General features: G+C 36.2%; 1 protein-coding gene across 5 annotated transcripts in view; it reads left to right on the top strand.

Moving 5' to 3' along the window:
- The window catches only part of ATP8A1 (ATPase phospholipid transporting 8A1), a 267,561-nt gene that overhangs the window by 248,060 nt on the left and 5,801 nt on the right, over window positions 1-13,700 (top strand). For all 5 annotated transcript variants that reach the window (XM_050947405.1, XM_050947406.1, XM_050947404.1 and 2 more), the window contains 3 exons: window positions 182-270; window positions 682-774; window positions 10,264-10,355. In XM_050947405.1, coding sequence (XP_050803362.1) covers window positions 182-270; window positions 682-774; window positions 10,264-10,355 — 274 coding nt within the window. The remainder of the gene's footprint in view (window positions 1-181; window positions 271-681; window positions 775-10,263; window positions 10,356-13,700) is intronic.

Raw genomic sequence — 13,700 nt, forward strand, 5'->3', positions numbered from 1 at the left:
AGAAAATGCTGAGATGTCTAAATGTTTTGCTATTTTTATAACAGTATCATTTTTGACATGCATCTGAGGAAGTGGGTATTCACCCACGAAAGCTCATGCTCCAAAACCTCTGTTAGTCTATAAGGTGCCACAGGATTCTTTGCTGCTTTTACAGTATCATTTTTGTGATTTATCTATCCAGGCAGTTATGTTGTTCAGCTCTGGAGTCTTTTGGATGGGTCTGTTATGTATTCCTGTGACAGCTTTGCTTTTTGACGTAGTATACAAAGTGTAAGTATAGAACTGTTAAAATTTAGAAGGAAAATTATTTTCAAGTTTTAATTTTTCTAAGTATTGGCCAGTTTGTTTAAGAAAATATAAAGAGCTTCACTGATTCTTTCAAATTATGACTCACTTTGTTTGTAGTTTACAAATCTTGCCACGATGCACCACTACTTTATTTCTTTTTAAATATTTTTGTTAATCAGAGCTTTTAATGGATAACATCTGTTGTTTGTGCGTAGCATAACAGCTGACAATGTATATTATTTAGAACTGAGGCTTCTTTAAAATTTCTCCTTTCAAAATTTAAGTTGAAATCACTTGGAAAAAAGGAATTTATTAATTTCTGTTTTAGAGTCTTGAAAAAGACATATATTATGGTTTCAACAAGAGTAAATCTGAAAGCATTTCATATTGCAGAATCAAGAGAGCTACTTTTAAGACACTGGTAGATGAAGTTCAGGAGTTGGAAGCAAAATCTCAAGATCCAGGGGCAGTTGTGCATGGCAAGAGGTACTGTAAAATACCTGTAGATTGATCTTTTTAAAATAATTTCTTGCTGTTGAATGTTCATAGTCACATTATACAAACTATCAAGAAACTAAAGCTCTGGTCTTGCGGTAAGATGTAAGCAGACATACACTTGCATCCACATGGATGGTGTTGTCTACAGGTACAAGTCTCCATCTGTATGCATCTTTTTGAAAGTTCAGGGCCTAAGGAATTATTTATAAAAGGTTTTCAACTGAGTTTGTTCATTTCTGGCTGAACCAAGTTCTGCCAAATTTGGCTAGTCATTGTGGATTAAACCAAATACTAACAGAACCTGGTTTTAAAATCTTGTTTTGCTGCTTTGGCAGTGTTCACAGCTGAGACAAAACAAGTTAGAACTTGGTTCATTAACAGCTACATTTATAAACTTTGCTTAAGGATGACTGTTAAACTCAGTCAAAAGCCTTTCAGATTAAGAGCCTAAAGGAAAATAGCAAAATCTCTGCACAGTTTGCTGACATTAAAGAAAACAAATTGACTTAGGAATGTAACACCAATCTAAAGAACCTCTGTCTTACTTCATCCCCTGATATTTTTATGATTCTATGATTCTAAATCAAGTAAAGGAAAATTCACTAGACAAACCTAAAACAGATAAGAAATAAATCAAACTTAAATCTCCACAAAGTGCACTCCCTTGACTAATTGCACTCTTCCCAGTGCAAGGCGTGTATGGTTGAAAAGGAAGAAGGAATATTATTTCAGGAGACTTGAAGAAATAAAAGCTTATTCAAAAGTTAGAGAAGAATGGCAAAGAATTATACTGAAGAAGAGACAGTAAAGAACAGACAAGAACATTTTGCTGCAGTAGCAGAAAGAATGATGAGAGGAATACCTTTGCAAAAGGTCTGGGAGAGAGTAAATCAGTGTGCTTCTTTTGCTGCTGAATCTTGCAGCACTGTTCCCATCTCTACTGTGTTCCCAGACTGCTGATTTCAGTTCAGTTGTCTGGGAAACAGACACCTCTCCATCACACTGAATCTCCTTCCAGGTCCCCAATGCTTGTTATAGCTCAGGTGAACCTCACTGTGCTTCCAGAGACTAGCAATCATTTTATTCTATGTGCACATGTGATTTATATCAACTAGTGTTTTGCTGGGAAGAGTCTCATTCCTTCTCTCCTGTCAACCGTATCGTCCTCAAAGTACATCTCTTGTGTCCAAAAGTATTTTCTTCTTCAACTTCTGTTATTAGGGTAATGTTTTTACAAACAGATACATTTTCTTTTATCACAAGAGTGCTCTGGAACCATCTCACAATCTAGTTCATCTGTGATCTTGTATTAATCTTGAGAAAGCCTCCAGAAAAGACTTCAGAAAATTGTTTCACTTGCTGCAAAGATATCCTCATTGGCCCCATTCATCCTCCAGACAAGTTGTTTAGTTCTTTGGTTTAATGATTTCTTGTTTTAATTTGGTACCTTAATCCTGGCTGATCTTTGTATTAATATTAGGGCTGTCAAGCAATTAAAAAAATTGATCACAATTAATCATGCTATTAATAATAGAATACTATTTGTTTAAATATTTTGGATGCTTTTTACATTTTCAAATATATTGATTTCAGTTATAATACAAAGGGTACAGTGCTCACTTTATATTTATTTTTATTACAAATGTTTGCACTCTAAAAACAAAAGAAATAGTATTTTTCAATTCGCCTAATACAAGTACTGTAATGCAGTCTCTTTATCATGACAGTTGAACTTACAAATGTAGAATTATGTACAAAAAAAAACTTCATTCAAAAATAAAACAATGTAAAACTTTAGAGCCTACAAGTCCACTCAGGTCTACTTCAGCCAATCACTCAGACAAACAAGTTTGGTTACAATTTGCAGGAGATAATGCTGCCCGCTTGTTTACAATGTCACAAAGCAGAGTAGACCGACGCATGTTCATTTTCATCATCTGAGTCAGATGCCACCAGCAGAAGGTTGATTTGCTTTTTGATGGCTTGGGTTCTGTAGGTTTGGATCAGAGTGTTGCTCTTTTAAGACTTCTGAAAGCCTGCACCATACCTCGTCCCTCTCAGATTTTGGAAGGCACTTCAGAGTCTTAAATCTTGGGTCAAGTGCTGTAGCTATCTTTAGAAATTTCACACTGGTATCTTCTTTGCATTTTGTCTGATTTGCAGTGAAAGTGTTCTTAAAATAAACAATATTTGCTGGGTCATCATCTGAGACTGCTATAACATGAAATATATGGCAGAATGTGGGTAAAACAGAGCAGGAGACATACAATTCTCCCCCAAAGAGTTCAGTCACAAATTTAATTAATGCATTATTTTTTAACAAGTGTCATCAGCATGGAAGTATGTCCTCTGTCCGAAGTATGAAGAGGCATATGAATCTTTAGCGCATTTGGCACGTAAATATCTTGTGACGCCAGCTACAACAGTGCCATGCAAACACCTGTTCTCACTTTCAGGTGACACTGTCATTAAGAAGTGGGCAGCATTATCTCCCATAAATGTAAACAAACTTGTTTCTCTTAGCAATTGTCTGACCAAGAAGTAGGACTGAGTGGACTTGTAGGCTCTAAAGTTTTATATTCGAATCATAGGACTGGAAGAGACTGCGAGAGGTCATCTAGTTCAGTCCCCTGCACTCATGGGAGGACAGAGTATTATCTAGACCATTCCTGACAGGTGTTTGTCTAATCTGCCTTTAAAAAATCTCCAATGATGGAAATTCCACAAGCTTCTTGGGCAATTTATTCCAGTGCTTAACCATGCTCACAGTTAGGATGTTTTTCCTAATGTCCAATCTAAACCTCTCTTGCTGCAATTTAAGGCCATTGCTTCTTGTCCTATCCTCAGAAGTTAAGAAGAACAATTCTTCTCCTTCCTCCTAGTAACAACTTTTTATGTATTTGGTTTTTATGTTTTGTTTTTGAGTGCAGTTATATAACAAAATAACTGTATTTGTAAGTTGCACTTTCATGATAAAGAGATTGCACTACAGTACTTGTATGAGGTGAATTGAAAAATACTGATTCTTTTGTTTATCATTTTTATAGTGCAAATATTAGTAATAAAAATAATATGAAGTGAGCAATGTACGCTTTGTATTCTGTGTTGTAATTGAAATTGATATATTTGAAAATATGGAAAAACATCCAAAATATTTAATAAAATTTGATTAGTATTCTATTGTTTAATAGTGCAATTAATCACAATTAATTTTTTTATCACGGTTAATTTTTTGAGTTAATTGTGTGAGTTAACTGCAAATAATGGACAGCCCTAATTAATATCTACTCACGTTACATGACAAAAATATCATTCTCTATAGAAGAAACTCTGTTTGAGAAAATGAAAGTCAGGAGTCTCTGATCTGGTGATAGTTTCATTGACAATTTATACTGGACCATTGTAATAACCAACAGTAAATCTCCTGTGTTGTAGCAGCCCATATGTACCAGACATCTGTGCAGAGCAAGTGGTTAAATAGTAAGAACACTTTAGTATCAACAGACTGGAAATGAAAATCCTCATATTTCACTGAATCTGGTTCTAGCCTGTTCAGAAAATACTGTACTGATTGTAATCAAGGGACAAAAAATGCTGTCCTCCTTAGGTATGCATTAGCCATACTAAAATGGGCTAAAAAGAATCTCCGAGCTGTCAGAGTAATTGTCGTATCCAGGAAATCCAATATTAATTGCCTCAGCCATTCCAGAGGGAATGTGGCCTCAATCAACAAATATTCCACCAGATTTGAAGGATGTGGAGAACTCCAATAATAAATGTGTTCGCCTTGAGCCACAACTGCAAAATGGTTCTATCCCACAAGGAGATATTGGGATCACTAACAATAGAGATTGATACATGTTATGTTCCTTACAACCTTCTCTGTAATTTCCCTTCTTTTTCTTTCATTCCCATGGTCACGTGAAAAGTGCAGAGAAGTGAAACCAACTCTGATACCCCAGTCTTGGTTGCAGAGAAGGGAAGATTACTTATGTATGATTCTGCTTCTCTGAAGATAACCTCTTACATGATTCTTATTCTTGGGTTTTATATATCCAGGCTTGCCACTCATTTCAGTGGAGGCTTGAGACCCCAAGAGTTCTAATCCTGTGATGACTACTTCCTTATAATTCTGATGTTTTAAAAATAGCATCTCATAGGATTTTTACTCTTAGGATATAACGTATGGCACAAGACTGACCAGTTATTTCTGGCACATTTCTTGTATATTCTTCAGCATTTTGTTCTGGCATTCTCTCATTTTTTCTAGCGGTGCTTTAGCGTACCTTTGGTGTCTTAGCGCTTTACTTTAGTGCAATAGAAAAATGTGTTTGTTCACATGAAATTCTGCATTAATTTTCACTGTGGGAGAATATGAAGCATTGCCTGGTCAGGAGAGAACTGTAAAGACGAGGAGGAGATAACTGACAAATTAATTTCCTCTTGTCTGCAAAGAAACATAACAGAAACTAAAAATATCACAAATACAAATAGTTCAGGATTTGACCCTCTGTTTGAATTTCTGTCATTAATTCTGAGTAGAGGTTAACTATTTAAATTCCAAAAATGTTAATTATTTCACTGCTATTTGTTGATGTAGAAACCAACGACCACATTTGTCCAGTACAGATTGTAATACTTTTCTTGCCCGACATTGCATGTATTTGAATAAATATTTCATAGGAATAAGACTGCAAAGTTATAGAAATGGTACTTTTTCCTGTTGAACATTCTTTTGAATACTCTGATAAGATCTTTGTAAAAATGAGGATTAAAATGCCATGTAGAATGGCATTATCTAAAATGTTTTATTTTTGAGTGATCTTCATTGCATTTTACATTTTAATATTGTATGTTGTAAAAGGAAAGTCTGTAAGAATGGAATAATTAATCTCTAGAGCTGTTCCTCATATTTTCAGTTACGTCCTCACCTTCTCTATTTTAATTTGAACGCACCTAATGAAAATCCTCAAAGAAGCTGCAAAAATTTCTCACCACTTTTTACTGCCAGTGCTTCTATGAAACAAAAAAGTTATTTATTTTTCAAAATAATGTTTGAATTGTACATATCATGTACTTTAAAAGGTGGTCATAACGTGAAAATTAATTCTAAAAATGACTTTCTAGAAATTTCATATTTTTTCTTCTCAGTGATTTCAATATCAGATTTCTTAGGTTTGAAGTCAAGACATATTTTTAATTATGATCAGTGCAAACTCAGTATGAGTGTTCTTATTAAATCTTACATCCCTCCCAGTAATAAAGATTCTGCAATCTGAATTTTTCTGCCCAACTTCCAAATAAGATTTGATCTTGTACTTCAGTAAGCGACACACGTAACAATAGTACAAATTCATTTTTTTCAGCAAAGTAAGAAAATAGATTGAGCAAGAAGGTGCCCATTATTACACAGTAACTTTTCTAAGTGAAAGAGAACTTGAATGTTTCAACATCACTGATCAGAGAAGCCTATGGGAGCCTATAGTATGTGACTACCTCAATAAAACAGGTAGTTTGCACAGCAGGCAGCTTGATTTTGTTATCAGATCCATTGTAACTGATATGCCAAGAAGCCTCTTGTGCCTAAAACTGAAATGACTAAAAGAAGAGGATAAGTGTTTTAAAAGTAAACCATTATTTCAGACCTTCATTGCCAAAAAACATTTCCCAACCTCACACCTAACTCTTAAAATGTGTACTATTTCAGTATTAACATCACTTACCAAAAAATATTTTTAAATCAGTAAAAAATTTTACTGGCATTGAATTGGGCATATGTGAACAGTAACATGACTAGTTACCTTGACTTGTGCAGGTGTATTGAAATACTTGTATGTCACAAGTGCCTCTTCTTAATATAGTCATATTATCTTTTTATGTAAGCTACTTTTAAATATTCTTAAACTAGAAATATAATAGGAATATATAAAGCAATAAGCTATTTTAGATGGTTTCAAATTTTAATCTGTTCTTGCTCATCTTAATTTACATGGAATAAGATGCATTTAATTACTAGTTTATTTAAATCTTTAAACCATACAAGATAGAAGTTATTTAAGAATACACACACTTCATGTATTTGAATGGCGCTAAGGTTCAGCCTGTGCCTCCTAGTGCACCTAATGAGCACAAATGTTGAGGTCCTGCCACCTAGCATTGCTTTTGTAACACATCTAACATTATATTACATTTGGCTCTGATAGATGTAGTTAATTTTCAGAACTCATTGTGAATGCCAAAAAAATAGTTACAAGTAAAGAGCATTATTCTACAATACCTATTCAGGTAAATAGGAGTGCAGAAATGGGTCCCTATGTACACCACTACCTCGATTTAACGCCACCCGATATAACACAAATTTGGATATAACGCAGTAAAGCAGTGCTCCGGGGGGGAGGGGCTGCACACTCCTGTGCATCAAAGCAAATTCAATATAACATGGTTTCACCTATAATGCAGTAAGATTTTTTGGCTCCCAAGGACAGCGTTATATCGAGGTAGAGGTGTATTTGAAAATACAGTATGGGGTGAAAGTTTAGTACATTTCTTCTCTAAGATGTCTGTCTGTCTTCAATTACATTTTCAGTCCAGATATTGAGCCCTATATAGTTGTCTTCATTGTACACAAACTGCCAATAAGAAATTGTTCCATAACTAGTATTCAAATATGAAATTAAAGTGTGCACATTTAGGGCCCAGTTCTCAAGAGCTTACATATGCAAAAATACCCATCTGATGGCTTATTCCAGGCCGCAAGCAGGAGATAATCATGTTTGTTCTGTAGGCACCATTTTAGTGACTGGGGTTAGAGCGTTGGATAGAATGTGGCACTGTGGATCTCATTAGAGTAGAGGTTGCCAGAACAAAAGGGAGCCTATCAGGAGAGGTATAGTTTGTCTTTAGTGTGGGCTCTGAATATACCTAGATGTCCCTTACCGCCAGCCCCTCAGAGGCTCTGAACATTGTTGAATACCTACATTGGGAACAGAAATTTGCTTAATAGAGGGATCTTCAGTCCTGCAGACAAAGGTATAACAAGATCCTATGGCCAGAAGTTGAAGGTAGGCAAACTCAAGACTAGAAATAAGGCACACATTTTTAATAGTGATTAACCATTTAATGGTAATTAACCGTTGGAACAACTTGCTAAAGGTTGTGGTGGATGCTCATCACAGAAGATGTTTTATCTAAAAGATGTGCTCTAGTTAAATCACAACTGTTGGACTTAAATCAGAAATTAATTCAGGGAAATCTTATGGCTTGTGTCTTATGGCCTCTGTGGTCAAAGTAGATGATCACCATGGTCCCTTCTGGCCTTAAAAATCAATTAAAACACTTCACAGTACATCCTAACTTAGCTTACTAGGATTTCCAAGATTGCCATGAACACTGTTATAACTGAAACAGTTTCTTCACAGCTCTAAGGCTTCTGCAGGCAGCATGAATTCAAAATGTTCCATTTTGAATTTTATCTGGGCACCCTAGGTCATGTTAAAGCAGCTCACACACAGAAGACAAAACATTCAGCACTGTGGTGTCTGACACTGAGACCCAGTTCAGGGCATAGTTCCTGTGGTTTGCCTGAAAAGCCTGTGTAATTCCATTCCCAGTCCTCATCTACATTCCTTCCAAATTCCTGCAGTAATCTTCTTAAAATTATCAGAAAGTATATTTATCATGTTTTCGCAAGCTCTCTATGCTTTGGCCAGTCCACCTATTTTCTAGTCATTAAATTAGGGTCTTATCCATGGGAAACTATAAGAATTTGGAAAGAAAGATACATTGTAAGGAGACAGCCTGTTTGGTTCCTGAAAACATCAAACCCTGTAACGTTCGACCAGTGCCTGTGTATCCGATTGGTTAAAACTGCCATTCATTCCCCACCACTACTTTTTTCTACATGTGCTCAGGTGAAGAGCTGTCTGGATCATATTCCAGTGTATTTTGCAGTAGCAGCACAAATAGTAATGATGTGCTACTCTAAGTTGCAGAGTTTTAGGAGGGAGAAGAATGGACAGTATATAACTGGATGACACACACAAGCCCTGCTTTAAACTCCCAGCAATCTGTATGTTACCAGAAATCTGCATGTGTACCTTCAATTTAGTTCTAGCTTAATTTTCAACCTGCCTGGGTGTGCACATAAACCTCTGAAAATCCTTTGTGCACAAAAGACCATGCACCTACTAGTTGCATTGTAAACGCATGCAAATATCTGCAAAAACGTGTCCCTTACTATTTACTTAGCATCTCTGAAAACAACTTATAAAGTGCAGTACTCATTTGTAGCAAGGCAATCAGACACCTCCAGTAACGAAAATAGTGTTGATTTTTCTTATTTAGGTATGCTGTGCAGCTTTAAAATCTTAATCACTATCATTTAATTGTAATTATCATGTACTTCAGATTATCAAATATGTTTGAAGTCTATGAAACAATAGTAAGCAGGGCAGATTGTTTATATTTGTCAAAATGGATTAGAACTTTATATCAATGTACTTGTAGAATGTTTTCTTAAAAAAAAAAAAAAAAAACTTTACCAAAACAAGTCATGTACGTTACCATCAGGCCACTAACCTTTTTAAAATTGGTATCTAGTCCAGACTCAAACCCTGGTCTCTAAAAATAGTGGATCATCTATCCACGGCACCTGTTTCCCAGGGACAGATCGTGAACAATTTAAAAAATTCCTGGCAACTCTGTTTTGGAGATAATTATTAAGGGCTGGATTATGTAAATTGTACATATCCTGTATTAAGGAGCAGTGATGAACTGCACCACTTAAAAGCAAGCACCATGAGGAATAATAGCCAGAGAAGCAGAATGCCCTCTTAGAGTTTCCAGAGCTCACCAGAAGTGCACACACTGCAACTCCCTTCACGGAGGCAGCATACTCCAACACACACATGGCTGGCTGACACATCCAGATGGCCTTAGTGCAATCTCCTCCCTGCACTTCCCATCCCTTTTCGGTCACAGTAGCAGGGCAGGTAGGGAGTAATCCTTACCTTCTTAGTATGTAGGGGCTGCAATTTTGCCTGGCCTTTATGCAGGTTATGCTGGGTTAGGGAAGTCTCTATCCCCTTCCCTTACACTACGCACCAAAAGAGCCAGGCAGAATCTGGCACTTCAATATTTTAATAGTTTTGTTAGTTTATTTATTTGTATTATGGTTACACCTAGAGTCCCCAATATGCTAGTCAGTGTATAAACACATAACCACAAACCAGTCTCTCCCCAGGAAATTTACAAACATAAGCCCAGTATTTGAAATATTTTAGTTTGCCGTGATTTTAATCGTATGTCTAATAATAATTAGGTCAGGTACAACCTAAATAGAAGATTGATCACTAATTTTTTCCTACCTTATAATGGGCAGTTTTTAAGTTTGCCAGTCCTTGTTTAATGTCCCATGGGCAAACTGCACATTATCATTCATAAATTGACATATTTCACAAATTTCCACTTTCTTTCTAGCTTAACTGAAAGAGCTCAACTACTGAAGAATGTCTTTAAGAAGAGTCCTGTGAACTTATACCGCTCTGAATCTCTGCAGCAGAACTTGCTTCGTAAGTGTTCAGTGTTTAAAAAGAATAACATGCAGTTTCAAAATATAGACACAAAACAATACTTTACTAAAATTGTTTGTCATAAAATGCTCTATCTTGATTTCTGCTACAATGGACTATTAAAAACACTTTTTACAAGATATCTACCTAAAACAAATACACATAAAAATATACCTAATATACTGATATATTTTAAGAAAGGACAAATCTCTGTTTGGTGTTAAAACACTGTTTGAATTACAAACCGCTTTTATTACTAAGTATGATAATGTAAACTCTGGACCGTCATCCTGAAATTGTTTTGATTTTGATTTCCCAAAGAGGAAGGGCACCTATAGAAAATATATATATATATATATATAATGGGTTTTGTCAGATCTGACAAAAACAATGTATGTGACTGCATTTTTAATATAATATATATTTGTACTAGCACATGGGATAAATCTCATGTCTGAAATATTGGTATAGAGTGATATGGCTTGTTCAGGAAGGACAGGCAACGTGAAAAGGGAAAAGGTGTTGCATTATACATCAGGAATGTATACACATGTTCTGAAGTCCATAACGAAGTGGGAGGCAGACCAGATGATAGTCTCTGGCTAAAAATGAAAGGGGTTACATCATTGTAGGTGTGTACTGTAGACCACCAAATCAGGACAAGGAGGTGGATAAAGCATTTCTAGAACAAATAACAGAAATATCCAAAGCACAAGACCTGGTAGTACTGGACAACTTTAACCACCCAGATATTGTTGGGAAAGTAATATGTCAAAACACAAAATTTGCAGTAATTGCTTGGAGTGTTTGGGGACAACTTTTTGTTCCAGAAAGTGGAGGAACTAACCTGGGGGACAGCCATTCTGACCAGCAGGGAGGAATTGGTAGTGAATCTGAAGGTGGAAGGCAATTTGGGTGAAAGTGATCATGAAATGATAGATTTCATGATTTCTAAGAAAAGGAAGGAGTGAGAGCTGAAGAATAAGGACAATGGACTTCAAAAAAGCAGACTTTATCAAATTCAGAGAACTAGTAGGTAAGGTTCCATTGGAAGAAAATCTAAGGGAAAAAGATGTTCAGGAGAGCAGACTGTTTCTCAAGGTGGCAGTATTAAAGGCACAACTGCAGAGTATCCCGATACAAATGAAAAATAGGAAGAATAGTAAGATGCTAATATGCCTCCATCTGAGCTCTTTAATGACCTGAAAATCAAAAAGGAATCCTACAAAAACATGGACAAATTGCTAACGACAAGTACATAAGAACAGCACAAGCATGTCAGAAGAAAATCAGAAAGGCTAAGGCACAAAATGAGTTACACCTAGCAAGGGACATAAAAGGCAATAAGAAAAGGTTATTTAAGTACATTAGGAACAAGAGAAAGACAAAGGAAAGCAAAGGTCTACTACTTAGTGGGAAAGGAGAAGTAATAACTGATGACCTCAAGAACGCTGAGGTGTCTGAAGCAAAGTCTTCACTAAAAAGGTTAATGGTGGCCAGATAATCAACGTAATTTATATTAACAACAAGGGGTAAGGAATGGAAGCCAAAATAGGGAAAGAACAGGTTACAGAATATTTAAATATGTTAGACGCATCCAAGTCATCAGGGCCTGATGAAATTCATCCTAGAGTACTACAGGAAGTAGTGGAAACAATCTCAGAACCATTAGCAATTATCTTTGAGAACTCCTGGAGGACAGGTGAGGTCCCAAAGGACTAGAGAAGGGCAAATATAGAACAAAGACAACCTGGGGGATTATAGACCAGTCTATACCTACATTTGATACCTGGAAAGATACTGGACAAATTATTAAACAGTTTATAAGCTGTTCTCAAGAACCAGATCATGCCAGACCAACCTAATTTCCTTCTTTGAAAGGTTTACTGGCCTAGTGGATGGGGAAAAACAGTAGATCTGATTATATCTTGATTTTAGTAAGGCTTTTTTCACTGTCCCAAATGACATTCTCCTAAGCAAGCTGGGGAAATGTGGTCTAGATTAAATTACTATAAGATGGGTGTACAACTGGTTAAAAGACCATACTCAAAGAATAGTTATCAATGGTTTGCTATCAAACTGGGAGAGTGTGTCTAGTGGAGTCCTGCAGGGGTCAGTTCTGGGTCTGGAACTATTCAGTATTTTTGTTAATTACTTGAATAATGGAGTGGAGAGTATGCTTTTAAAATTTGCAGAAGACACCAAACTGGGAGGGGTTGCAAGCACTCTGGAAAATAGAATTAGAATTCAAACTGACCTTGACAAATTGTCAAATTGGTTTAAATTTCAGCAAGATGAAATTCACTAAAGACAAGTGCAATATATTACAGTTAGGAAGGACGAATCAAGTGCACAGCTACAAAATGGGGAATAACTGGCTAGGTGGTAGTACTGCTGAAAAGGATCTGAAAAGTACAGTGGATCACAAATTGAATATGGTGCAAAAATGTGATGCAGCTGTGAAAAAGGCTAATATCATTCTGGAGTGTATTAACAGGAGTGTTGTGTGTAAGACACGGGAGATAATTGTCCCACTCTACTCGGCACTGCAGAGGCCTCAGCTGGAGTACTGTTTCCAATTCTGTGTGCCACGTTTTAGGAAAGATGTGAACAAATTGGAGAGTCTAAAGGAGAGCAACAAAAATGATAAAAGGTTTAGAAAACCAGGCCTATGAGGAGAGGTTAAAAAAAACTGGGTATGTTCAGTCTTGAGAAAAGAAGACTGGGCGAACCTGATAATAGCATTCAAATATGTTCAGGACTGTTATAAAGAGGAGAGTGATCAATTCTTTTCCATCTCCACTGAAGGCAGGACAAGAAGTAATGGGCTTAATCTGCAGCAAGGGAGATTAGGTTAGATGATAGGAAACTTTCTAACTGTAAGTGTGGTTAAGATCTGCAATAGGCTTTGAAGTAAGGTTGTGCAATCCCCATCATTGAAGGTTTTAAAAAACAGGTTGGACAAACATCTGTCAGAGATGGTCTAGGCTTACTTGGTCCTGCCATAACGCAGAGGGCTAGACTTGATGACTTCTCAAGGTCCATTCCAGCCCTACATTTCTATGATTCTGTGATATATAATCACCCTCAATTGAATCTATTGCCTTTTGATGAGATCGTATTCATTCCTTGGATACTGTACAGAATTATTTCTGTTGTGCTTTCTGTCTCCCGGTATTATGAAAGGATTTGAGTTCTTCTCTCTCCCGGCCCTCTCTGAAGATGGGTTTATTGGTATTTGACTAGTCTATACCTAACTTTGATACCTGGATAGATACTGAAACAAATTATTAAACTTTTTTGTAAGCTGTTGTCAAGAACCAGATCATACCAAACCAACCTAAT

The sequence above is a fragment of the Gopherus flavomarginatus genome, chromosome 3 (genome assembly GCF_025201925.1).
Source record: "Gopherus flavomarginatus isolate rGopFla2 chromosome 3, rGopFla2.mat.asm, whole genome shotgun sequence".
NCBI classification, from domain to species: domain Eukaryota; kingdom Metazoa; phylum Chordata; order Testudines; family Testudinidae; genus Gopherus; species Gopherus flavomarginatus.